This window comes from Polyodon spathula, chromosome 4 (assembly GCF_017654505.1).
Source record: "Polyodon spathula isolate WHYD16114869_AA chromosome 4, ASM1765450v1, whole genome shotgun sequence".
Taxonomy (NCBI): Eukaryota; Metazoa; Chordata; class Actinopteri; order Acipenseriformes; family Polyodontidae; genus Polyodon; species Polyodon spathula.
The window spans coordinates 21,165,571-21,193,109 of NC_054537.1; the positions used below are offsets into that span (position 1 = coordinate 21,165,571).

The 27,539-nt window shown below is 35.6% G+C and overlaps 1 protein-coding gene across 2 annotated transcripts in view; it reads left to right on the forward strand.

Moving 5' to 3' along the window:
- The window catches only part of LOC121314306 (corticotropin-releasing factor receptor 2), a 103,135-nt gene extending 76,035 nt beyond the window's left edge, over window positions 1-27,100 (forward strand). For both annotated transcript variants that reach the window (XM_041247416.1, XM_041247417.1), the window contains 5 exons: window positions 5,931-6,003; window positions 13,487-13,572; window positions 18,584-18,719; window positions 21,377-21,418; window positions 25,283-27,100. In XM_041247416.1, coding sequence (XP_041103350.1) covers window positions 5,931-6,003; window positions 13,487-13,572; window positions 18,584-18,719; window positions 21,377-21,418; window positions 25,283-25,423 — 478 coding nt within the window. In that variant the 3' untranslated portion in view covers window positions 25,424-27,100. The remainder of the gene's footprint in view (window positions 1-5,930; window positions 6,004-13,486; window positions 13,573-18,583; window positions 18,720-21,376; window positions 21,419-25,282) is intronic.
- The last annotated feature ends 439 nt before the right edge of the window (window positions 27,101-27,539 follow it).

Sequence of the window (27,539 nt, forward strand, 5' to 3'; positions counted from 1 at the left end):
ATTTGTTGCTGGATCACAAAGGAAAGGCAGTGAACACCCATCAGGTTCTGAGGTATTACAGCCCTGCCAGCAATTGTACTTCAGTCGAATTCATTGTTGTACCCAGCCATTTTGTTTGCTTAGATAGCTGTAAATCATGCTTGAGGATAAAGCTGCATGCAGGAATAATCAGTCTCTTCCATTAAAAGATTATTTGCCATAAAAAAACACATTAGTTGAAGCTATGCAACGATCTGTGTTCCTGGGGGCCACGCAAAGGGATAAAAAAAGGCAAAAACACAATAAAATTACAAGATATAAATGCTCCTTTTCCAGTAAAATGTGGTCATTGTGAGATTTCATAAATCGTTTAAACAATTAAAATACAATATGATACTTCTAATAATTCTAGACTGTTGGCTTTTTTTATAAAGATAATCAAGAACACATACAGTTTAGGCTTTGCGACTATGACCCACTGCAGTATAAAACAAATCATTAACATGCTATTAGGAGTCATTCACAGCTGGGTTGTTTGTACTGCCCATCAAACAGAGTGCAGTTTGGTTGCATATATGAATATCCAACACAGCAGTCATTACCTGCCACTTCAAGAATTAGGTGTATATATATATATTATATATATATATATATATATATATATATATATATATATATATATAGTAGATGCTGGTTATTATCAACACTGATATATACAACTTTCGGTTATTAACAACATTTTTCCAGGAACCAATCCCAGCCCATAGATTTTAATGTTAATGGACTTCTGATATTAGCAACTGCACACCGCTTATTGACTAGTTGCCAGTGTTATAGAGTGCACTTGCATGGTTTCTGCACATACTTCATGCAGCTTTTATAACACACTGACTTCGCAACTACATATTTCTGGTGGACTGAAGAAGAATCGTGGCTTTCAAACTGGCTAGAAGCTGCACGCAAAACTGAGATGGATTTACAGAGAGAGGGGGTACATTTCAAAAAGCAGACAATGTTAGACAATTTCTTATTTAAAAAGTGTGTTCTTTAGAATTGATTGTAAGTACAACACATTTTTTATGTTTGATTTACTCATTGTAAAAGCAATTCGTTGTGTTGTACTATTTAAGCCTACTCCCTTTTTTGTTTTACACACACGTGAAGTAAACTCTGTTTGGGTATTTCATGTTTCTCATATAAATTTTTTAACTGTAAGATTTAAAACACATGTATTTCAGTGGCATATTTATAGAACTACAGTATATTTCATTGTTCCATATAAATACACTGGAAAATGGGGGCTCTTTGCTTATTGGCAACTTCCGGTTAATGGCAACTTTTTACTGGGAACCGAGAGGTTGTTAATAAGCGGCATCTACTATATATATATATATATATATATATATATATATATATATATATATATATATATATATAGTCTATAATACACACACACACACATATATATATATATATATATATATATATATATATATATATATATATATATTCTATATATATATAAAAAGGACCAATCACATATCTAGAACGAATTCCAAAGGAATACCATAGAATACAGCTAACAGAATTCATATGCATTTACAGATGTTATTTTACGACAACTATTGATGATCCAAATAGTAAGTACCATTCATATGAAACCACACAGGACAGAAAGTGAAATAATGTGATGAATTTAATTTAAATAGATGTTGCTGAAAGGAAACAAGTTTGGTTTCTTTTGTCATCATCCCAGCTCATTTATATTCATGAAAAAAATGACTTCCTTTTGAGGATCAGATCCTAAGGGCTTGGTTATTTGATGTGTTTCTTTAAAGAACGCATTTTATTAAAAAAAAAAAACACAACAGTATCTAAAAGAATATTCTTGGGAACATATTGTAAAAACAATAGGGATAATTATGACATGTGAAGGTGTTACTGGATAACATACTTTAAAAAAAGGTTGTTTTTATACCAGTACCTTTTAAGCGTTTGTTGGGGAACATTATGCTGTTTGGCTGAGCGGGAGATATGTGGTGCTTAACTCCAACAGGGTTTAATCACAGCACAAAAATGATTGATCCTGCAGTAGCCTTAGAATAATACCTAAGCTGTTACATTTTCTGACCTTGTAATTTTGGCTAATTATTTCAAATGAAACTGTAGCCATTTTCTCTTGTACCTTGAGTGAATATATAGTTTCAAGTTTTCCAATTCCTTCTCATTCATGTGCAGCAAATTCACCATGACTGTAAATCCACATATGTTTAAAGAAGTGATGGGTGAACCTCAAAGCACACAGTGTTAAAGTGTACTCTATATCAAAAACAAATTGAGTAGAAAGAGACTTTCTGTGTGGAAAAGACACAGGGTATTTCAGAACTGTGTGTCAATTCAGTGAAGCATGGCCATGGCTTGCGTTTATTCACAGCTATCTAATTGTTTTACTCATATATGACAATTACCCATTGAAAAAGGTATTTGATAGATTTTGCTTAATTACATTTGTTTTAACCATGTATGCTTTTTTAATTGAAATCATTTTAAGTTTGCGGTTTCACTATTCATTGTTGATTGCAGCAGATATGTTAGATTGATCCACTGACTGAAGGGAAATATGAGCTGCTGGTAATCCTCTTTTGGCAAAAGGGGTTAACAATTTCAGCAAAATATTTCCTTACATATAAGAACATAAGAACATAAGAAAGTTTACAAACGAGAGGAGGCCATTCGGCCCATCTTGCTCATTTGGTTGTTACTAGCTTATTGATCCCAGAATCTCATCAAGCAGCTTCTTGAAGGATCCCAGGGTGTCAGCTTCAACAACATTATTGGGGAGTTGATTCCAGACCCTCACTATTCTCTGTGTAAAAAAGTGCCTCCTATTTTCTGTTTTGAATGCCCCTTTGTCTAACTTCCATTTGTGTCCCCTGGTCCTTGTTTCTTTTTTCATGTAGAAAAAGCCCCTTGGGTCGACATTGTCAATACCTTTTAGAATTTTGAATGCTTGAATTAGGTTGCGGTGTAGTCTTCTTTGTTCAAGACTGAACAGATTCAATTATTTTAATCTGTCTGCATATGACATGCCTTTTAAACCTGGAATAATTCTGGTCGATCTTCTTTGCATTCTTTCTAGAGCAGCAATATATTTTTTATAGCGAGGTGCCCAGAACTAAACACAATATTCAAGATGAGGTCTTACTAATGCATTGTACAGTTTTAACATTACTTCCATTGATTTAAATTCAACACTTTTCACAATGTATCCGAGCATCTTGTTAGCCTTTTTTATACCTTCCCCACATTGTCTAGATGAAGACATTTCTGAGCCAACAAAAACTCCTAGATCTTTTTCATAGATTCCTTCTCCAATTTCAGTATCTCCCATATGATATTTATAATGTACATTTTTATTTCCTGCGTGCAGTACCTTACACTTTTCTCTATTAAATGTCATTTGCCATGTGTCTGCCCAGTTTTGAGTCTTGTCTAGATCATTTTGAATGACCTTTGCTGCTGCAACAGTGTTTGCCACTCCTCCTACTTTTGTGTCATCTGCAAATTTAACAAGTTTGCTTACTATACCAGAATATACATCATTAATGTAGATTAGGAATAGCAGAGGACCTAATACTGATCCCTGTGGTACACCGCTGGTTACCACACTCCATTCTAAGGTTTCTCCTCTAATCAGTACTTTCTGTTTTCTATATGTTAACCACTCCCTAATCCATGTACATGTGTTTCCTTGAACCCTACTGCGTTCAGTTTGAGAATTTATGCATGACTTTGTCAAAAGCTTTCTGGAAAGCTAAATAAACCATGTCATATGTTTTGCAGTTATCCATTATCGATGTTGCATCCTTAAAGAAATCAAGCAGTTTAGTTAGACACAATCTCCTTTTCCTAAAACCATGCTGACTGTCTCCCAGGACACTGTTACCATATAGGTAATTTTCCATTTTGGATCTTATTATAGTTTCCATAAGTTTCCATATAGTAGAAGTCAGGCTTACTGGTCTGTAGTTAGCTAGTTCAATTTTGTTTCCCTTTTTGTGGATCGGTATTACGTTTGAAATTTTCCAGTCTGTCGGTACAACCCCTGTGTCAAGAGACTGCTGCATGATCTTGGTTAGCGGTTTGTAAATAACTTCTTTCATTTCTTTGAGTACTATTGGGAGGTTCTCATCCGGCCCAGGGGTTTGTTTATTTTAAGAGCTCCTAGTCCCTTTAACACTTCTTCCTCGGTTATGCTTAAGTTATTTAAAACTGAATAGGAACTGGATGACATGTGGGGCATGTTGTCTGTATCCTCCTTTGTAAAAACTTGTGAAAAGTAATCATTTAATATATTTGCAATTTTTTTTTCTTCATCTATGATTTTGCCATTTGTATCTCTTAAACATTTAATCTCCTCTTTGAATGTTCTCTTGCTGTTATAATATTGGAAAAAGATTTTGGAATTGATTTTACCCCCCTTAGCAGTGTTCATTTCTATTTCTCTCTTGGCCTTTCTAACTTCTTTTTTGACTTGCGTTTGCAGTTCTATGTACTCTTTCTGTGTATTTTCTTTTTGGTCCCTTTTTAACACTCTGTAAAGTGCCTTTTTTTTTGCTGAATATTTTTTTTAATTGATCTATTAAACCATTTTGGTAATTTAGTTTTACATTTAGATTTGTCTACTTTAGGGATGTAATTGTTTTGTGCCTCTAGTACTACATTTTTGAATAACAGACAGCCTTCTTCTGTGGATGTTTTCTCTATTTTACTCCAATCTACTTCTGTTAGTCTCTGTTTCATACCTTCATAGTTTGCTTTTCTAAAATTGTAAACCTTAGCTTTAGTCATTACTTTTGGGGTTTTAAAAATCACTTCAATCACTTGTGGTCTGAGTTTGCTAGTGGTTCTCTGACCTCTGTTTTAGTTATTCTGTCTTCGTTATTTGAAAAGACTAAATCAAGGCGGTGCCTTGACAAATTGTTTAAGGAAGCAGTCATTTGTCATTTCCATTTCATCCATCGTGCTCCCCACCGTGTTTTCCCATTTTATATTGGGGAATTCTAATGTCATTATTTTGCTCACCGTCTGAGTCTATAGCATGCTCCTGTTATTTGCCCTTTGAATTTTATCTGCTGGCTTGACACACCTAGTGATCCCTTGGCAATTGTAGAATACTGCAAGGACACAGAATGCAGTAAGCAATATTTACTATTACTGATTCACAATCAGGTGTATTTGTAGAGTGGGGTTAGAAGAGAAGTACTATAATAATCTTTATTTTTATATAGTACCTTTCAAAGCACTTTACAAGATAGGAGACCAGGGTGTGTGAACTATGCATCAGCTGCAGTGTCACTTACAACAATGTCTCACCCGAAAGACGGAGAACAAGGAGGTTAAGTGACCTGCTCAGGATCACACAATGACTCAATGGCTGAGCTGGGATTTGAACCGGGGACCTCCTTGTTACAAGCCTGTTTCTTTAACCACTGGACCACACAGCCTTCTGCAGTATAGTACAAATACGTATGTACACAGAACTCACTGGGGACATAAGTAGGAAGCAGGAATTAAATGTTTTCAGCACATGGTTAGAGAGGGTCTGATTTATTGTTTAAATAGGATCTGCTATTCTTAATCCTTTTATATATAAATGATAGTAATACATAACAGTTTATCTAGTAAAATGTACTCCCATAAAACTGTACTTATATATATATATATATATATATAATATATTATATAATATATATATATATATAGATATATATATATATTTATAAAAAAAACAAAAGCTCCTAAACACAACATGATTATAAAAGGTAACCTCTCACAAATGTTTTGATTTGAGATAGGCCTAACATCATGTTTAAATGCTCTTTTACCAGATTTTATTCCCAGAAAACATTAATTGCAGAACATGATCTTCATCTTCATATTTTTCATAGATGCTGGTTTGGGAAGGAACCTGGAAAATATATTGACTACATCTACCAAGGCCCAGTGATTCTTGTACTTTTGGTATGTATATATATATTCATATATCTTTTCAGTGATTACACAGTACAACACAATAAGACAATGTAGGCTGACACAGCAGGATTTACCTGTTAGATTAGTGTTCACTGTGGCAGTTAAGTGCCTCAAACTGAAAGCAGACGTCTAACAAAATATTAGGGAATATCGGTTACACTAAAAATAATACCTGCAAGATGAAGTGAATTTCAGTTAAATGACTACTACAGTATTTCTTTTGGGTTTTCACTTGATTTTGCCTTTTTTTAAATGTCTGAATAACTAGAACATGCTTTGTCATGTAAGTATGTTTTTATGGTTAAAATAAGGTTTTTGGGATGGTACTGAGTGAGGATCAAAATCCAGACCAAGGAAAAGCAATTCATGATTGGGACAGTGTTGACGACATTATTGACTGGATTCAGGCAAGATACTGTAAAGATATTATTTACATATTTACCTTTACATTTAATTTAAAAAAAAATTACCTGATGTGCAGTTCCAAGCTATATAGAACTCACTGGTGCAGTTTTGATAGAAGCGTGTTATAGTAAAAATGGCTTTTTAAAAAAATATTATCTGTTGCACTTTGGGTTATTTAACCTCAGTGGTGTCCATATGGAGTCAAAATGCAGTATGTCAATGGCTGCAAAGGGAAACAGCTGGTCGGCTAATGACAAGGAAGAAAGTGTTGATAATGAGGTAGGGATAACTTCACCACCAGTTGAAATGGCCTCGGGAGTACAAGACTACATGAAAGTAAAGTACCAGATATTGAAAAGTTTGGAAAAGGCATGTTTTTTTTTTTAAAACATGTCTACACCCCCTTGAACTTTTCACGTTTTGTTGTGTCAGTACTTCAAAGTTTCATGCATTTAAATGAGAATGTTTTATTGAGAAAAAAATTATATATAAAAAATACAAAACTGAAAGATCATAATTGGATAAGTCTCCACCCCCCCAGAGTTAATACTTGGTGGAGGCACCTTTGGCAGCAATTACAGCTGTGAGTCTGATGGGATAGGTCTCTACCAACTTTGCACACCTAGATTTGCAATATTTGAACAATTTTGTAAAGAAAAAAAAATGGTCAAGCTCTGTCAAGTTGATGGACAGCAATCTTCAAGTCATGCCACAAATTTTCAATTGGATTTAGGTCGGGGCTCTGACTGGGCCACTCAAGGACATTTACCTTTTTGTTCCTTAGCCACTCCATAGTAACTTTGGCTGTATTCTTTAGGTTGTTGTCATGCTGAAAGTTGAACTTCCATCCCAGTTTCAGCTTTCTTGCAGAGGGCAGCAGGTTTTCCTCAAAGACTTCTCTGTACTTTGCTCCATTCATTTTCCCTTCTATCCTGACATGTGCCCCAGTCCCTGCCGATGAGAAAAATACCCATAACAAGCTGCCACCACCATGCTTCACAGTAGGGGTGTTGTTCTTTGGCTGATGCGCTGTATTGGGTTTGTGCCAAACATAATATTTTGCATTTAGGCCAAAAAGTTCTGTTTTAGTTTCATCAGACCACAAAACTTTTTGCCACATGGCTACAGAATCTCGTGAGTGTTTTTTTTTGCATACTTCAAACTGGATTCAAGGTGGGCTTTCTTGAGTAATGGCTTCCTTCTTGCCACCCTACCATACAGGCCATATTTGTGGAGTGCTTGGGATATTGGTGGGGCCATAAACCTTCCAATTCTTAAAAATTGTCTTGACCATGCTCCAAGGGATATTCAAGGCCTTTGACATTTTTTATACCCATCCCCTGATCTGAGTCTTTGAAAAACTTTGTCCCGGAGTTCTTTTGAAAGTGCCTTGGTGCTCATGGTTGAGTCTTTGCTTTGAAATGCACTACCCAGCAGAACCTACAGGAACTGCTGAATTTATCCTGAAATCATGTGAATCACTACAATTTAACATAGGTGGAAGCCACTTAACTTGGTGTGTGATTTTGAAGGTGATTGGTTACACCTGAGCTAATTTAGGATTGCTATTACAAGGGGGGTGGACACTTATCCAACCAAGCTATTTCAGTTTTTATTTTTAATTAATTTTCTACAAATTTGTAGAATATTTTTTTCACTTGGAAGTTGTGGGGTAGGATGTGTATAAATAAAATAATAATAATAATAATAATAATAATAATAATAATAATAATAATAATAATAATAATAAAAACTATTTAAATGCATTTTAATTCCAGGCTATAAAGTAACAGAAGGTGAAAATTTTGAAAGGGGGTGTATACTTTCTACTGTTGAATTCAACTGTGACTCATACACTATTCCTCTTCAGTGTTCATCATATATTTCTATGTGGCTAACTAATAGCACTGATTATAATTCTACTCATAATTTCTGAGTAGTCTGTCCTCTTAGTGTGTTCACATAGAGCTAAGTGGATTTATCATAATTAAACTTTTTGTTCTTTGGTAGGTTTGTCAACTTCAACACTAATTAAAGGAAATTTTTAAAAGTCCACATAATTACACATGTGTTGTGTAAGGATGGGGTATGCACTACAGTTAAGGTTTTGGGATATTGAGTAATTTACTCTCTAATTTAAACACTATGGACCATATTCATAAAAGGTGGCTGTAATTTCCAGCCATTTAAAAAAAAAAATACCATTTTACCAGCCAGTAATGGGTTTAGATATGATTTACCAACATGGATTGTTACAGAGGGATTTTATCTAACTAATTGTCTGAGTATACAAATGAGTCGTGTCCCCTATTTAAGACTTCAGTGGCATACACCGTCTGTTTACACTGTCACGTTATAGCTATGGATCATGTCTGGAGACAGGCAGGTTGTCCAAAATATCGAGATGGGTTTTAAAAATAATATTAATTGCACACACAGGTGCAGGACATGAGTAAGGTGCAGTATATTTAAAAAACACTTTTTATTTAGCTTATATGCTCATGCCTTCCTGAAAAAGAACTGCAATAAAATAAACTACAAAAATGATATTGCAAAAGTGTACCGGAAGCCACAATGGCAGTATAGTATTCCATGTTAGATTTCAGAATGTTAAGTACAGTATATGGGGAAAACTACAAAGCGGTAGGAAATTAATTATGTTACCGTAACATTATTCAGCAGGTTTCATTTGACTTTATGAAGCAAAATTAATTCTGTAGGTTAATGCAACACTTTTAGTAACAGGCAGGTTTAATAAAACATAAATCATATCATACACTTTAAAATTAATTGAGCTGCCTCTATCGGTAGATGGAATGATATGAAAAATATGTAAAGCAAAGTAGCCTAGCTTTCTGCACACAGCAGTGATGAATATAAAGGTGAATAATTGCACTTGTTAAATCGATACCTCAAATCACATCAATAGAGTAATACAAAGCAAGTCACAGCTCAAATCTATGGGCTCTTTTTACTCTTCTGGGAGGATCGTGTTCCAAGATATCTCCCTCCTCCTGATGTACTTTTTATTATTACTATTGACTTAAATACATGTTGCAAACAGCAGACATTACACTAGGAAATTAAAATGTTAAGAGGCATCTCATTCTCCGCCTGGTCTGAGGCACATGTTAATTATGATGCCGGTAAGGGTCAATTAATGGCACAATACAGATTTATGAATCAGACGAATAATATACTAATGAGAAAATTTATCTCTAAGGGCACGTTAGATGAGTGATGTTTTTTGTATGGTAAATGGCGTTTAATCATCACCCGATGAAATATTGTCATGTTAAACACTTAGGGCACGATAAAGGAATATGGGCCTATGTGAGTAAAATGCAACATTGTCTTGAAGTTATGAGTACTTTCAATAAATGCTGTACATACTTAAATGCTAAGTTATGGGGTATGCCTTAACTACAACCATACATTTTAACGGCAGTGTTACTTTCAACTACTGTACAAAAAAAGTGGTCTTACAATAAAAACTAAAACTTGACAAAGTTCTGAGATCAATCAGCTACTAGGAACCGGACGAGCTATGATGAAGTGATAATTCCTCTAGAGGAAAATATACTTTGACCCATTCAACTCCTCGAGACCATCAGTTTCAATTCAAACACAAAATGTCTTGTTTTAAATCACTTGACAACACCCATAGACAGAAATGTTGATCAAATGATCAACAAAATGAGAATATGTTAAAAAGAGATTCATTGTGCATGGTGCATTCATATCTCAGAGAAATTGAAGAAATGGATAATGACATAGAATGTCTGTACAGCACTGAAACACTATGTTTAAAAAAACGAACTGTACTGCTGAACTTCGAGTTCTTTAATATTAGCATCACAAGGGTATCCATCTATTATAAAAAAAAAAGTGAGTTAGAAGAAAACAATTCCAACCCTAGATTAAATTATTTTCCTGTAACTCACTGAAGCCCATCTATCTATCTATCTATCTATCTATCTATCTATCTATCTATCTATCTATCTATCTATCTATATATATATATATATATATATATATATATATATATATATATATATATATTACTGTGCAAAAGTTTTAGGCAGGTGTGAAAAAATGCTGCAAAGTAAGAATGCTTTCAAAAATAGACATGTTAATAGTTTATATTTATCAATTAACTAAATGCAAAGTGAGTGAACAGAAGAAAAATCTACATCAAATCCATATTTGGTGTGACCACCCTTTGCCTTCAAAACAGCATCAGTTCTTCTAGGTACACTTGCACAAAGTCAGGGATTTTGTAGGCATATAGTCAGGTGTATGATTATGCAATTATACCAAACAGGTGTTAATGATCATCAATTCAATATGTAGGTTGAAACACAGCCATTAACTGAAACAGAAACAGCTGTGTAGGAGGAATAAAACTGGGTGAGGAACAGCCAAACTCAGCTAACAAGGTGAGGTTGCTGAAGACAGTTTACTGTCAAAAGTCATACACCATGGCAAGACTGAGCACAGCAACAAGACACAAGGTAGTTATACTGCATCAGCAAGGTCTCTCCCAAGCAGAAATTTCAAGGCAGACAGGGGTTTCCAGATGTGCTGTCCAAGCTCTTTTGAAGAAGCACAAAGAAACGAGCAACGTTGAGGACCGTAGACGCATTGGTGGGCCAAGGAAACTTACTGCAGCAGATGAAAGACACATCATGCTTACTTCCCTTCGCAATTGGAAGATGTCCAGCAGTGCCATCAGCTCAGAATTGGCAGAAAACAGTGGAACCCTGGTACACCCATCTACTGTCCGGAGAAGTCTGGTCAGAAGTGGCCTTCATGGAAGACTTGTGGCCAAAAAGCCATACCTCCGATGTGGAAACAAGGCCAAGCGACTCAGTTATGCACGAAAACACAGGAACTGGGGTGCAGCAAAATGGCAGCAGGTGCTCTGGACTGAACTTTTGCACATTACTGTATATATATATATATATATATATATATATATATATATATATATATATATATATATATATATAGCTCTGGAAAAAATTAAGAGACCACTGCAAAATTATCAGTTTCTCTGGTTTTACTATTTATAGGTATGTGTTTGGGTAAAATGAACATTTTTGTTTTATTCTATAAACTACTGACAACATTTCTCCCAAATTCCAAATAAAAATATTGTCATTTAGAGCATTTATTTGCAGAAAATGACAACTGGTCAAAATAACAAAAAAGATGCAGTGTTGTCAGGCCTCGAATAATGCAAAGAAAATAAGTTCATATTCATTTTTAAACAACACAACACTAATGTTTTAACTTAGGAAGAGTTCAGAAATCAATATTTGGTGGAATTACCCTGATTTTCAATCACAGCTTTCATGCGTCTTGGCATGCTCTCCACCAGTCTTTCACATTGATGTTGAGTGACTTTATGCCACTCCTGGCGCAAAAATTCAAGCAGCTCTGCTTTGTTTGATGGCTTGTGACCATCCATCTTCCTCTTGATCACATTCCAGAGGTTTTCAATGGAGTTCAGGTCTGGAGATTGGGCTGGCCATGACAGGGTCTTGATCTGGTGGTCCTCCATCCACACCTTGATTGACCTGGCTGTGTGGCATGGAGCATTGTCCTGCTGGAAAAACCAATCCTCAGAGTTGGGGAACATTGTCAGAGCAGAAGGAAGCAAGTTTTCTTCCAGGACAACCTTGTACTTGGCTTGATTCATGCGCCCTTCACAAAGACAAATCTGCCCAATTCCAGCCTTGCTGAAGCACCCCAGATGAGTCCAATTTTCAGCTTTGCCCAACACCTGGTCATCTAATGGTTAGACGGAGACCTGGAGAGGCCTACAAGCCACAGTGTCTCGCACCTACTGTGAAATGTGGTGGAGGATTGGTGATGATCTGGGGGTGCTTCAGCAAGGCTGGAATCGGGCAGCTTTGGCATGAATCAAGCCAAGTATAAGGTTGTCCTGGAAGAAAACTTGCTTCCTTCTGCACTGACAATGTTCCCCAACTCTGAGGATTGTTTTTTCCAGCAGGACAATGCTCCATGCCACACAGCCAGGCCAATCAAGCTGTGGATGGAGGACCACCAGATCAAGACCCTGTCATGGCCAGCCCAATCTCCAGACCTGAACTCCATTGAAAACCTCTGGAATGTGATCAAGAGGAAGATGGATGGTCACAAGCCATCAAACAAAGCCGAGCTGCTTGAATTTTTGCGCCAGGAGTGGCATAAAATCACCCAACATCAATGTGAAAGACTGGTGGAGAGCATGCCAAGACGCATGAAAGCTGTGATTGAAAATCAGGGTTATTCCACCAAATATTGATTTCTGAACTCTTCCTAAGTTAAAACATTAGTGTTGTGTTGTTTAAAAATGAATATGAACTTATTTTCTTTGCATTATTCGAGGTCTGACAACACTGCATCTTTTTTGTTATTTTGACCAGTTGTCATTTTCTGCAAATAAATGCTCTAAATGACAATATTTTTATTTGGAATTTGGGAGAAATGTTGTCAGTAGTTTATAGAATAAAACAAAAAAACACATACCTTTAAATAGTAAAACCACAGAAACTGATAATTTTTTCCAGAGCTGTGTGTGTATATATATATATATATATATATATATATATATATATATATATATATATATATACATATACACACACACACACACACACACACACACACACACACACACACACACAGATAATGAAAGCTGCTTGAAAAGTCTTTTTTTTTTTTTTTATTACACTCCATAAAATGGATGTATCACGAAGCTCAACCTTACACTTTCTGGTAGTCTTCATAGATATTTTTGTCCTGTAATTGTCCAACCAGCTGGTTCCACAGATGACTGGGATGCTTTGCAGCCAGACAGTGACATGCTTTGACTGCTAAAGTGAGGTATGTCTGTAGCCATGGCAGGAAAAGGAATAAAACTGCAAAAAGAAATCACTGCAGTTGGTTTCAAACCTTTAACATTAAACGATTATCCCTACTATTTATGAATACAGTATATTGCACAGTATATGTGACTGTGACTATTAATTAATTTGTAACTTTCATTCCTGATTAGATAAACTTTGTTTTCCTGTTTAACATTGTGAGGATTCTCATGACAAAGCTGAGAGCATCAACCACTTCTGAAACAATACAATACAGGCAAGTACAAAACTGCATCCTGTGTGTCACTCTTATTTTATTCAGTGCCTCAGAGTGACATATGGAACACTGACAGCTCTGACTAAACAGTTGCAAGCAAACCTTTGTCAAGTACAGTGCAGTGGCAGTATTCTGTAGAAGGTTATGATATAAATGAAAAGTAATGTTGCTGGTAATAATCAAACCAAACAGAAATTAATTAAATGAAAACATGATAGCGTGTGTTTATTTACAAACAAAACAAACTCCTAATCACTTTCTGGCGACATAACTAAATACCTTTTCTTCTCTCTAGCAAGAGGGCAAGGTAAGCTAAATCCATTTTTTTTTTTTGTCAGCAACGCAGTGCCACAGGGTCCAGTTTATCGGAATACCTTTGTGTTTACTGGATTCTCTCCTAACACATGTTTTACACAGAGTTCTTCTCTCACCGTCCTTCCCATGTTCACACAAAATGGGCACCTTTTAAATGATTGTTTAATTAATGCAATTGGCCAAAATCAAGTAATCAGGCATACAATTAGAGCCACTTTTCCCTGATGGAGTACCTTAACCCCAGGGTCCTATAGCCTCTATATTACCATTTCGAACATATACCCCATCACATACCCTTCCCCTCTGCGCAATCCTGTGGGCTCTGGCATACAAAGTTTCTACACTCTGTGGAAATTAAGTCAGCTAAAGAAGTATGCTATTTTCCTTTTCTGTGCTCAGCATTAAAACAGTATGGTTGTAATACCAAGAACCACCTACTTATTCTGGCGTTCTTGTCTTTCTGTCTTTACATCCATTTTAATTGGGAAAAGTCCTTAATTAAAGTCAATCTTCTGCCACACAGATAATACCTGATTGATTATATTGCCAACTTTACTGCTAAGCACTCCTTTTTCACTGTTGCATATTTTTTCTCTCTGGGCAGGAGTTTTCTCAATAACCCTTTTCGGACTCAGAATTCTACCATTTTGAGGGCCGACAGACATGACTCAACTTTAGAGCATGTATCACTGAAGTACATAATATTATACATTTCTAAAAAGCTGTTGCTCTGTGACAAAAAAGTAAAAAAAAAAAAAAATCCACTTGAAAATGTCTTTTTCTTTAGAAATGTCCTTAAAAGTGGAATTTACTGATCACCTACTGAAAATATGTAAAATTGGTAGTGGTAGCCACAACCCGCAGGAACTAGAAACAAAAATTGATTGGCAGGTGCGTGTTATTGCCTTTTTAAGAAGTGATTGGCAGGATTTTAGCTTATTATGTGAGTTAATGTATATATCCATTTAAAGCATACCTTATACCTTTTTGAAAAGCTGACATTAAGTCAAATCTAAATTTACCCAACTAGAAATCAAAACAAAAGTAGAAAAACACGCACATTTTTGTCTCTTTGTTTTGTATTGCTTTAAAAATATATTTAAATCATAACAAATATCATCAGTATACTTATGCACGTACATATGTTAGAATATGAATAATGTCCGAGGAACAGCAAACATAAAAAAAAAAACTTTTGTTTTAAAAAAATACTTAAAGTGCACATTGTCCATAAAATATTTAAACAACACATTTTCAATTTAAATAAATAAACCAATAAATAAATAAATAAATACACACCTTTTGCACATTAGTCTATTTATAACCAGGGCTTATTTCACATAACTAACTCCTAAACAAGCAAAATGAGAACTTTCAAAGGCTCCAGTAGACTACATTGGACCAAATTTATAAATGGCAAAATGAAAAAGTAACCAATAATACACTAAACAATTGGACAGTGTACAATCCTTTTGCACATTAGTCTATTTATAACCAGGGCTTATTTCACATAACTAACTGAAAAAATGCTGCAACTAAACTCTATCGGTTTGTCATGTTTGAAGTTGAAGCAAAATGAGAACTTTCAAAGGCTCATCCTCTTCAGAATCTTCATATCATTGTGAAGAAGCTCGTAATTCAGGGGATATTCTTCTTCTGGCATTCCATCAACATCTCTTGAAAAATGAATCTTGAAAAAGGGCAGAGGGTACTTCCAAAGATATTCTGTGTTACCAAGATACTCAACTTCACCATTAGGGATATAAAGAGAACTCCAAGGGTATTTTTTTATTATCTATGGAGAGGGGTCAGATTGGGCTCATTTAAAAAAATGTTTAAATTTTTGAAGTCTGTTTCACTGTTACCAGGGGTCCAAAGAAGATACAGATTAACCTGGTGAAAGATGACATAAGAAAAATTTTACTTTAATGATTACAATCCTTTCATTCTCACATGCAATTAAAAATCACAGGTTTTCCAGAGCTGTGTTGTGATTGAAATATCATATTTACATGTAACAAAATACTTTATTTATAGCAGTAGTATGGTAATTAGCATTATGTTTTGCTGCACTAGTATACTACCGTAATTAAATATTATGTGTAATGCATTAAATAATTAGCTTTATTGACTCCGGAATTGACAATTATCTTATTTATCTTATTTAATTATATAGAAAATGTATCCAGTGCAGTTTAGTTAAATACATATTGCAAAACAATAATCGATTAATAAGGGTCTTTGTTCCATCACGCACGATTTCTGATGTAAAGCCCATCTCTGTTCAGAAATGTTGCTCGGAAACAAAAGGAAGAAGAGTTTATCTTCAAACTGGGAACTTTGGAACCTCTGGGAATGAACATTCTATTCTAATAAATATGACACCATCCACAGAATGTTTGTATAATTACAAGTCTTGAATAATAACAAGTTTACTGCACTGTGTTTGCTTTTCTTTTTAAACAGCTGAGAAGGGCTTTTGCCCAAAATGTCCTGAAAATATAAATATGTATTAATCTTTTAAACCTTTTGTGTACATTTTTTTAAAAAAACATTGTCTTTCATATGCCTTCAGTTTTGTACACTGCAGTATATATATATATATATATATATATATATATATATATATATATATATATATATATATATATATATATATATATATATTTACTATAGACAGCACCACACAACAGCAATTCAGACAACAACTGAACTCAGGGACTACAGATATACGACACAGGCGGACCTTGTTGAAACCCCCCTTAGTCCTAAAGCTGGTCTTCTGCATTGCCAGCTAAGAGTCCAAGGCAATGGCATAGTGGTGATTTTCTTAACTCATATATAACTCATTCAGCACTCACTCAAGACTACTTTTTTGCTATGACAATCAAACATTATAATAACCACTGACAACCCTAAAACATCCCTTTATAACAACTACTGAATAACCTTAGACAATTACATATTGTCGTTTGATTTTATTAGAGAAGCAAATGTATGAGAATGGTCTATTCAATTGTCTTGATGCAGTGTGCAAATATTTAAAACAAGTCATAGTACTGTAATAGTTTTCATGATTCATTCAAAACATGTTCAACATCCTATTCACTTCACTTGACAGAGTGTAAAGAGGTATTTATTATCCCTGGTGATGGGTTATAAAGGGGGAGCAGTCAGCCCTGTCTGCATTCTTGTTGCACATACTGTATTCCTTCAAATTTAAGACGTACTTTTTAAACCAAATTGTTCTTCTTTAAAATGACCTGCGTCTTAAATTTGAGTGTAGTGATGCATGTATTAACAAACAGTACCAGCTTGGAAAGATCGGAAATGCTGATCAGACAACCGTATTTTTCAACATGGCAAGCAACACCACAGTTCACAAAAAGGGAGAACAACAGGTGTGAGTAATCACGGCTGGAAATGAGAAGGAACACATAACTGTAATGCTCTGTGTGACAGCAGGTGGCAGTAAACTGCCTCCATATGACATTTTCTGATATGCATAATCAAGGATGTATCTTTGTAAATACATCTTTATTTGATGTTTTATTCTAAGGAATACGGTATATGTTCATGTGATGAAACTTTATAAGGACATACTTTAGTACAAAGTATTGAGAGCATCTTGGATATACGTCTCTGCCAGTTTGAATGTTTGTCATACTTACATTTTTAGATGTAAATACTTTAGATATAGGTCATGTTAATATACTTTTTTCATGATATTCATAGCTCCAATTTTTGTATTTATAGCAGTGGTTTGGCCATATGCATTTACTGAGGCTATAATTCAAATAACTGCCCATCACAGGACTGAAACAATAAAGATTGTTTTACAAAATTAGAGATGGGGATAAGTAACTGTCACAAAGACAGCCGGAGTGGGGGATGTTCGATCAGAAACAGGAAATAAACGACAGAGAGAGGTGGAGTTTGGTGGAGTTGAGCGAATGGTTTCGCTCAGCATTTAATAAATAAACAGAACAGAAAATAAAAAGGTTGTAACAAAAACAGCACACGGCACGTGAAGCCAAAATAAAAAGACAAACAAAACGGACTAACACTTGAACAAACAGTGGACTAACAGACAAGCACAGTGAGTGAAAACAACGGTTTATATATATATATATATATATATATATATATATATATATATATATATATATATATATATATATATATATATATATATATAACTTTTGTTTAGTTTAGTTTTAATTCTCTCCTCTCCACACCTGTTCTCCACTCACCGAACACACAACCCCGAGTATGTGAAAACATGTTGCTTTTATGCAGCTGTACCGAGACTCGACTGCTAAACAATCATTCTGTTGGAGTCTCGGTACAACTGCACGTGAATTAATAAAATGCAATTCCCCGTGCTTACATATTATTACTTTTTACTTGCACATGAAGTGCTGTGCAATCCTCGTGCCTAAATACAAATATACATTTTAAACACTCATGTTACACAGACCCGTTTATATCCCGTGTACCAATGACTATACACCAACATTAACACACAGCACATAACACAAAATACATACAGGGGCAGGCACTTTGCCACAGTAACTTACAAACATTTAATTAACATTTTAATAAGAAAGCTAACATATATCCCTAAAAGAAATGCTAAAGCCTAACATGTTGGTGTTTTTTTAATTTAACATTTGAAATCCTCTTCTATCCTCAGGAAAGCGGTGAAGGCCACTTTAGTCCTTTTGCCACTGCTTGGAATTACCTACATGCTATTCTTTGTGAATCCAGGGGAAGATGATATCTCACAAATAGTTTTCATATATTTTAATTCCTTTCTACAGTCCTTTCAGGTAAGGAGAATATAATTATAGTTTGGCAGGTAGAGGTGTGCAAGCCTAGCTCCTCAGCAACCAGATTAAAGCAGTACTTTTTTTAGAACAGATTTGAAGCGTTTAATGATCTAATCACAATAATTACACAGTTGCAAATGTGTAATTCCCAAGACCTCAAAGCAGTTCAGAAGAAGAATATTCATTATTGATTTATTTTCATGAACTCGAAACTTTTTAGGCCTTATAAAAACATAAATATAGCCTACTGTAGTAGAAGGGGCACTGATGTGGTGGGCAACGGTGAAGTGGTAACAAGACTACTGGGCAGAGTAACTGGGACAGTTTGTCCTGTTCAATTCAGTTGTGCCAGATCTGGGGACCTAAAAAAAGATATGGTATAATTTAGCTTTGTTATTGGCTAATATGGGAATGCGACTAGCAAATCAAGACAGAGACCCTTGAAGCAGTTCCTTAACACAAATACCTTGATGAATTGTAACACCCTTAGATTATCTGTACGACTGTTTGCATGTACAGTTAATTGTGTTCTTCATTTTAGCACTGCACAACATTGAATGAATTTTTGTCTTGCTGCTTTAATTATGCAATCTTGGGGCAGATCAGAATGTTGTGCTCTGCCTTAAACAAAGCAGCATAAATGTGATAGTAAAACAACAAATTGACAATGACACCCAATCCATTGTTAGAGGTTTTTTTTTTTTTTTTTTTTGTAAATATTGGGACATTCCAACTGTAACCTTTAGTTGGTAGGTATTCGCTGAGCATTTTATGTCAGAGCTGCCGATAGCCCCCTTCGTGGAGTGATGTCCTCGGTCCTGCCTGCCGAGGGAATAAGTAGTCGCTCCACGGAGCTCACTTCCTCTTTTGCTCGCACCTACAGTAAGGTACGTTTCTGTATTACTAACCCGGGTGTGTTTTTGAAAGAGCTCCTCTGAGTCGACTGCAGTTCCCTTGCATTTGTGCTGAGAGCTGGCTTGCCGCTCTCGTGGAATCAACGGCTCTATTTGAGTCTTCTTCACTGCCTGCTTCACTTGTGTTGCAGGTCGTCTTTTCTACAGCTGTCTGTCATATGAGTTTGACTGCCTGTGCAGTATTGGTGTGTTGTCTTTCAACCTACACCTTCAGGGAGAACACCATTCCGTCGGCAGGGCTTGGCTTGCCACCCCCACCCTTGAATGACTGCCGGCTGTCGTTTGGGCAGCTTGGACAAAATGAATAACAACAACAGCCAGTCAGCTGTGTGTTCCTCCACCAGGGCTGTGTTCTAGCCTGCCTCGCTGTCGAGTAGACCTTACCGGCTGCCTTGGCTGGCCCAAAAAAGTGTGTTCTCCTTTCTTCTTTTTTTCTCTGACTAACTGAGCTCTTGCCCACCACAGCTTCAGCCTGTGTGTCTGACCTGGTGCGTGCTGCATGCTGACCAGGTGGCTAACTACATGTGGTTAGGGTAGGCACCACTGCATTAGCTGCCCCCTGGTACTTTGGTGCAACGGTGCACACGGTACTCGATGCACTAGGTGCTTGGTGCACACGATACTCGCACTCAATTTACATGGCGCCTCGGTGCACTCAGTGATCGGTACAGTCGGTGAAAACAGTACTCAGTGCTCAGTGAGCACAGCAACTTGGTGCTCGGTGTGCATAGCACCTTGGTCCACTCAGCGCATATAGTGCTTGGTGTGGTGCTTAGGCGTTCCCGTCCCTTGGACTCCATTCAAGACGGTGTGCAGTGCACAGGGTTTATACCCCAGCCAGCATGTCCTGGTCCATGCTTGTGTGTCCTGCAGGGTGAACATGCCATAGGTGGATAGGCATACTTTGTTTGCACAGTGATTGGGTGTCTCAGTGCCTTTCGGCTACACCCCAAGAGTGACAGACACTCTCAAATGGTGCAGCGCATTTGGGATAGCTTCAGGGAAGCCCAAGTCGATCTCTTTGACTCAGCAGAGATGACTCATTACCCCCTGTGGTTCTCCCTCCACTGTTGCAGAGGTCCGCTAGGCATCGAAGCCCTAGCCAATGAATGATCCAAAGCGCTTGTGTATGCTTTCCAACCAATACCGCTGCTCTCTGCATGCCTCGAGAAGGTTAGGAGAGACAAAGCGACAGTTCTCCAGCTGTGGATCTGGCCCCTGAACGGGACCGTCTGCCCGCCTTAGGGCTCTCAGATGCGATTATTAGTACACTGCATAACGCTAGGGCTTCCTCCACAAGTGCACATATATTGTAAGTGGAGGTATTTTCAAAAGTGGTGTATGGCCAGAGGTCATAGGTTGAGGTTGTGGAACACTAGTTGGCGGCAGTGAGGCGTCTCTCGTATGCTGCCCGCTCCACGGACGGGCCTATTGGCAGCTCTGACATAAAATGCTCAGCAAATACCTACGTAAGGCAGGCATATCCCAAAAGTATTGGTTGGTGGTCACCTTCTCTTTCAGGGAACCGGGGTTACAGTAAGTAACCTAACGTTTAAGCAACTTCTTTTGTTTCAGTAAAAGTGGACCTGATTACTTAAATTTCCTTCAAAACAGTAAAATGTGCCTGTGCTATACATCTGACACTGTGTAAGAGAAACAGGAACACATGCTTTTAGATTGAATATACCTCCTTGTAATCTTTGTTTAATCAATTGAGTAATTGTTAATCATCATGTTTTCCAGGGTTTCTTTGTGTCAGTATTTTACTGCTTTCTCAACGGGGAGGTGAGTTGAGTTTATTCTTGCATGAAATTATCCAATATGGCTCGCTTGGAAGATTTTGTTTTTTTCTCAACATTTACATAAAAAAGGCTGGATGAATTTATTTCAAATTGTATTGGATGATGGTCCTTGATATACAGATGTGCAGACATATTTGTTAATTTTAGTTTCATGTGTTATTTATTGCATTTCAGAAGAACATATTATGCCAATGCCTGTTTAAGAATATCTTGGATGATAATTGAAACATAAAGTTTACTGTTGTATACCAAGGTAAAAATAATACTAAAGTTTAGTAAAGTATATTACACTAGTAGGTGTATCCAAGATAAATAAGCTACACATTCAGAAATAAAAGTTTTCTAGGTCTAATCTTTAGACTCAACATAAAGACACCTATTATACAGAGGGTTGACTGAGTAATAAAGGGATGTGGATTTTATGTAATATTTGGGATAGATAACTTTGTGCCAGATATACTTTTATTCAATTCAGGTTTACTGTTTAGAGAGTTGTGTTATCATAAAAACACTCAGAGACGAAACCTAATTTTCAGTGTCTCTAGAAGTGATACAGTATGTTAATGAGGTAGGTATTTTCAGTATATAATATAAAGCAATTTTAATTTTGTGATATGTAAATCCTCGGGGTGAAAATTCAACAACTTTTGTGCTAGAAATCATTTGCATAAGTAAGGGCAATATACCCCATTGTGTAAATAAGGAATACCTCTGTGATTTTAAAGATATATCGCATTGAAAACATTAACTTTAATGTAGTTTACAATTAATCTCATATACTGTATATTGAACGTCTTTTTTTTCCTTGGATTCTATGTTTGGAGTTTTCTTGTATCAAACATTTCAAGATGACCTTCAGTTCTGAGAAGAAACCTTGCTGAAGGTTTTCAAATAATTTAGACAATTGTTAGTGTGTGTGTGTGTGTGTGTATATATATATATATATATATATATATATATATATATATATATATATATATATATATATATATAGCTCATAGCTCAAAGAGCCAGGTGCCCTACATACGCCTATCATATCACCCAGCAAGATCTCATAGCAGCCCATGGAGTACAGCCGCTTCACCTCCTATATGTTTTACACTTCTGCAGAAATAAAGCAGTTTGGCAACAGGGCCATCGCAGATCAAACTAGTGTGCCACAGGGCAAATTGTTTGATTATCTCATGAGCATTCAAACATATACAGCGGCTTATCTAGTGACAAAGAGAAGGGAGATAAAGGCAGAATACAGTATGTCAGCACAGACAAGACACCAGACGGTACCTTGGGTCTACGTGACATATTCACCTGAAGACAAACCCAACAAGAGATAGAGCTCTGCTCCTGTATGTAGGTCTGACATATGTGGTAACAAAGGGATGTCTTAAATGTTTCACCCAAGAAATAGATGCCATTGAACAGGGGCAAAGAGAGGTGAGAAATATGTCAGATCACATTTAGTTTAAACTCTGAAAGGAAGCAGCACTCCATCCATGCCAGCTGTGGATACAACTAACAATCCCCTTGTGTTTTCCTTTGCGATGGAAGATTTGTAATGCATTGGTTACCCTTATTACCATTTAGATAAGTCACTTAGTGCGCCTCCATGAAAATGTCAGAATGACCTTTGTACAAAGTGATGAGAGGGCAAAAAAGTTAAGCATCCATTCTGTATATACACTTTATGTGCACATGATCTTATTAAATCCATGCAAGTCTTCTTAAACCATTTAAGCACCATTTATTTGTATTATTCCTGATATACAGTTTTTATATAATTGAAATATGGCTATTGAACCTTAGGGACACTGCAGCTTTGTATCTCCAGTGCAGGGTTAACAATTTATTTGTAACACTCAATCAAAAATTTAAGATAAAACTTTTTTTTTTTTTTTCTGAAAAAAGTAGAAAAACAATAGACGTGTTTTCTTCAGATGCGCTAACCATTCATTTAAATCATGTTGAAGGGAAAATGATAACTCATGCAATTACAGAGACATCGTGGATCAATATGTATTTAGTTTTTCTTTTAATTGTACTTTTTTGGTCCTGGACAATGGCACTGGCTACGATTTAAAAAAAAAAAAAAAAATGTAACAAGTTCCAATATACTAAATATTCACTTCTACTTCAAAATCATTTTCTGCATCCCCTGCAGATGTAACAAACAATATATTGCCAATTACATAAATAAAAAAGTCGCTAAAAATGTTGCTAACCCTTACTATAAGTTATCATAAAATAATGGCTTCAGTTTTTCAGTGTTTATTTTTTAGGAGTGCCCAAAATACCATAATATATCAGTGACCTTTCAGAGGAACTTGTTTGTTTTGAGACAACCCGGTTCTTCTTTGAAAAATCACAAAACTTGTTAATTGTGCAACAAGTTTCACAGGCTTTGCTACATAACGTGATAACTTTAAGCACCTAGGAGGCTCTTGTCTAACCTGTTTATAATAACAAATCTGAAGTACCTTCAGTACCTTCAGTGATTTCATCTTTTAAGTCTTTCTATTAACTGCGACATCTAGATCCTGTTTGAATAATTGTGCTGATAAAGCGGTTGTAACATCCCATCTTCACACAACTAATATTGGCTATGTTTACAACTAGTTTTGGTACCTTTTCCATAACTTTTCTAGATTTTTGATTTCATCATACAGTCATTGTACATGTAGTTAAAAAAAATAAATAATGGAATTAGCCATAGCAGTAGCCTATTGGTACATTTTTAAAACAGCACATTAACAAATCCTTGTTGTGCTTGGCGGGAACCTTATAGGGTGACATTTAGCAAATTACATTAAAAAAAATAAAATAAAAGCAAAGATGACAAATAGAATACTCCTGTTACATCCTGTTGCTCCTGTACAGTACAATTGAAATGTTTCTGTAATATCAGTTTACAATCTTACAAAGCCATTGTAAACACCATTGTTAATGCAATACATGTTTAATTCATAGTATGTTTCTTATGATGCGTGACATCAAAAATATTAGCATAGCCCCTCATTACTACTGGGTAAACACTTAGAAGTTTGCTATAAACCCATGTCAAAATAAAAAGGGCAGGGTCTAGTGGATTTATTTCAGGAATAATAGCACTACTATCTTTGCATTCTACCTGTATTTGTATTGTAAACATTGCTATTGTTTGTGTCAGCCCACTCACTCTGGCATTCTTTAGTGCAGCTGATAAAAAAGTAAATGAAGTTATCAAATTAGGTGTCAAAGCCGCTAAAACTTATAGCCCAATTACCAGGTTTTTATTACATTTTTTTTTTCTGAAGAGTTTGAGTTGCCTCAAAAGGAATACAGTACCTCCCTTTAAAAGGTAAGTAATTTATTATAGAATTAAAACACAAGCACTTACAATTCCAATCCCTATATATAATTACACCCTTATTTTACCTTCTACTTTGTGAAAAATATGTGAAACCTGTGAATTGAGAAAATGAATTAGTAAAGTTGATTTCCTGATTGCATTTAATGTCAGAGTGATTCAGATCTTAAAATATTGCAATTTAAAATACGGTAATGTACTATTTTTTGTATTACATGTTTTGTTTTTTCTTATAAAGGCAACACACAAATATAAAATTATGAAAACAGCAAAAAAAAAAAAAAAATCATGATTACCCCTACACTCTACAAAAAGAAGCAATTTGATTGCTGGGACTGGAAGATGCCCCCTGGGCTTTAATTCACCTTACCTGTTGGATGAGTTAAAATTATTTACCACTAGAAATTGCTGTATACATCTGTATGAATTTGCATGCTTTGTTTAATCTGAAAAACAACAATTTTTCTGATTTCATTACTTTATCCTCTTCTGAAATAAATACAGGTTCGTTCAGCTGCAAGAAAAAGATGGCACCGATGGCAAGACAACCATGCCCTTCGAGTGAGAGTGGCCAGGGCGATGTCCATCCCCACTTCACCAACCCGGATCAGCTTCCACAGCATAAAGCAGACGACAGCTGTTTGATCCTCTGATCCGCCAATGGCCTTTAGAGTGTTTTTTCACTGTCTTCTGGTTATAACCTGTTGTGTTTGTGAACTACTGTGCATTGTGTAAAATGAATGAGGGAAAAAAAAGCATACAGGGAACCAAGAATAGGGTTAATATATGAGAAATTAAAAAAAAAAAAAAAGAAAGAAAAATCAGCTGGAACGTAGTTAAATGGTGAAGCACAGAAATTCCAGGGTGCTGGAGGTTATTCTTATATTTTAACCTTTTCTTGTCTCACTTCACTACGCTGTATATTTTTGTTTGGCATCTCAGTGTGAGGGAGTGTTTACTGATATCTGTTGTAATAGCTATTTGATATTAGGCTTTATTCACAAAGCTAAAACTCGTTAGGTATTTAAAGTTTGTTTTTATGAAAAAAAAACAAGGTTGATATACATGAAACTGTTCTGGATTATTAATGATGTAGTTAACAACAGTAAAGAACAAATTCACACATATCAAAATTTATTTTATTCATTAAAACTTTATTTAAACAACTTTTGACTTAAAGCTTTGTGAATAGAGCCCATCATCATTTACAAGTAGATGGTATCCAGATTTACAGTGGGGTTTGGATGATCAGATTTCTTATCTGCTTGAGCTACATGACAACATGACAATTCTTAGAGGAAGTGTAAATTACCTTTTTTATTTGACTAGTTTGAAATTGGTTGGTCCTCACAAGAGCTCTTTTGAGTCCATGCATTTCTAGCAGAGATATAACTTATTGTAAATAACCAATACATTTTCTGTCATGTTTGTTTGGCAGCAGACAAAGGTACCATTATGTTTAATTGAGATGGTCAACCCTCAAACTGTAGAAAAAGTGAGAACAACATCAAAAAACAATGTTGAGCAAGCCAACTGCTGACTAAGTTGAACATCCTGTTGCAAGTCGAATTTTAATCTGCAAATGGAACAGGCGGCCTCCCAGATTATACATTAAAATCAGTCGAGATCCCCTTTCTTTTGCTCAGATTCATGGAGATGTTTTTATAGGTTAATGCAGTGTGTGTAGGATGGCTTTTAAAGCTACATTGTGTAGGTTGGGACAGAAGACCACAAAGTGAAGCTGAGATCAAATTGTGTGAAATGATGTCTCTTACAATAAGTGACACCCTAGACAATGTAATTTATACATTATAGAAAAACATATTGTTTTAAAAAACTACTATCAACATTAAAACAGTGTTTAGAATTGCACCAAATATTCCTTGAACAGGGTGATATCTGTACATGGTAAGATGTACTGGAATTTGTTTAGATAATGGAGAAAGTACAATTAAAATAAATACAGTACAATCCCTAAATTACAGGGTATACCTGGACACTATTCATACTGTATGTACTGTAATAGAGTGTTCAAATAGTTTGTCATTTATAATAGTATTTGATTTTACAGTACCTCTGTATACCAGCTCAGTGTATTGTCCAGCACACTTTTATGGGTCCAAGCGATGCAGGGTTAGACAAGTTTTACTATACTCTTTTGGATGCTACACCTTTTGTAACACATTTTACAAATGCTCCATTGTTAAGTGACTGTGTGTAATCTTTGTATTTAGTTGAGTGTGTGAATAATAATAGATGGGCTTCAGTGAGTTACAGGAAAATAATTCCATCTAGGGTTTATGTGACATCATAATCACATGGCTTATTTAAAAGAAAAAAAAAAAAAAAAAACAGTTAAACTTAAACAAATGCGCATTCTTGTTTTTCTTTATTATAATGAGACAAAATAGTGTGTTGTTGTCCAACAGGAGCACTGCTAAAGATATGTGCACCCAAGATATTTGGCAATTTTATTTTCTCTATACCACTGCACAGAAGGCAAAAGACACATGTTAATCTTAACACAGGCATTCTTGAATGAATGGGAAAATATTTCAGGTTTTATTATATTAAGCAAACATAACACAAAATATTTCATAGATTGATTCAAATTGAGTGTTACGCTTACACACCACATATACTGAATGAGGACTAGAGTTATCTACATAGTATAGTTAAACATTCCCTGTAAGAAACACAGTCAAATATTGCAGATCATTCTTCTTGTGTTGGCTTTGGAATATCCCAGATTATACTGCCA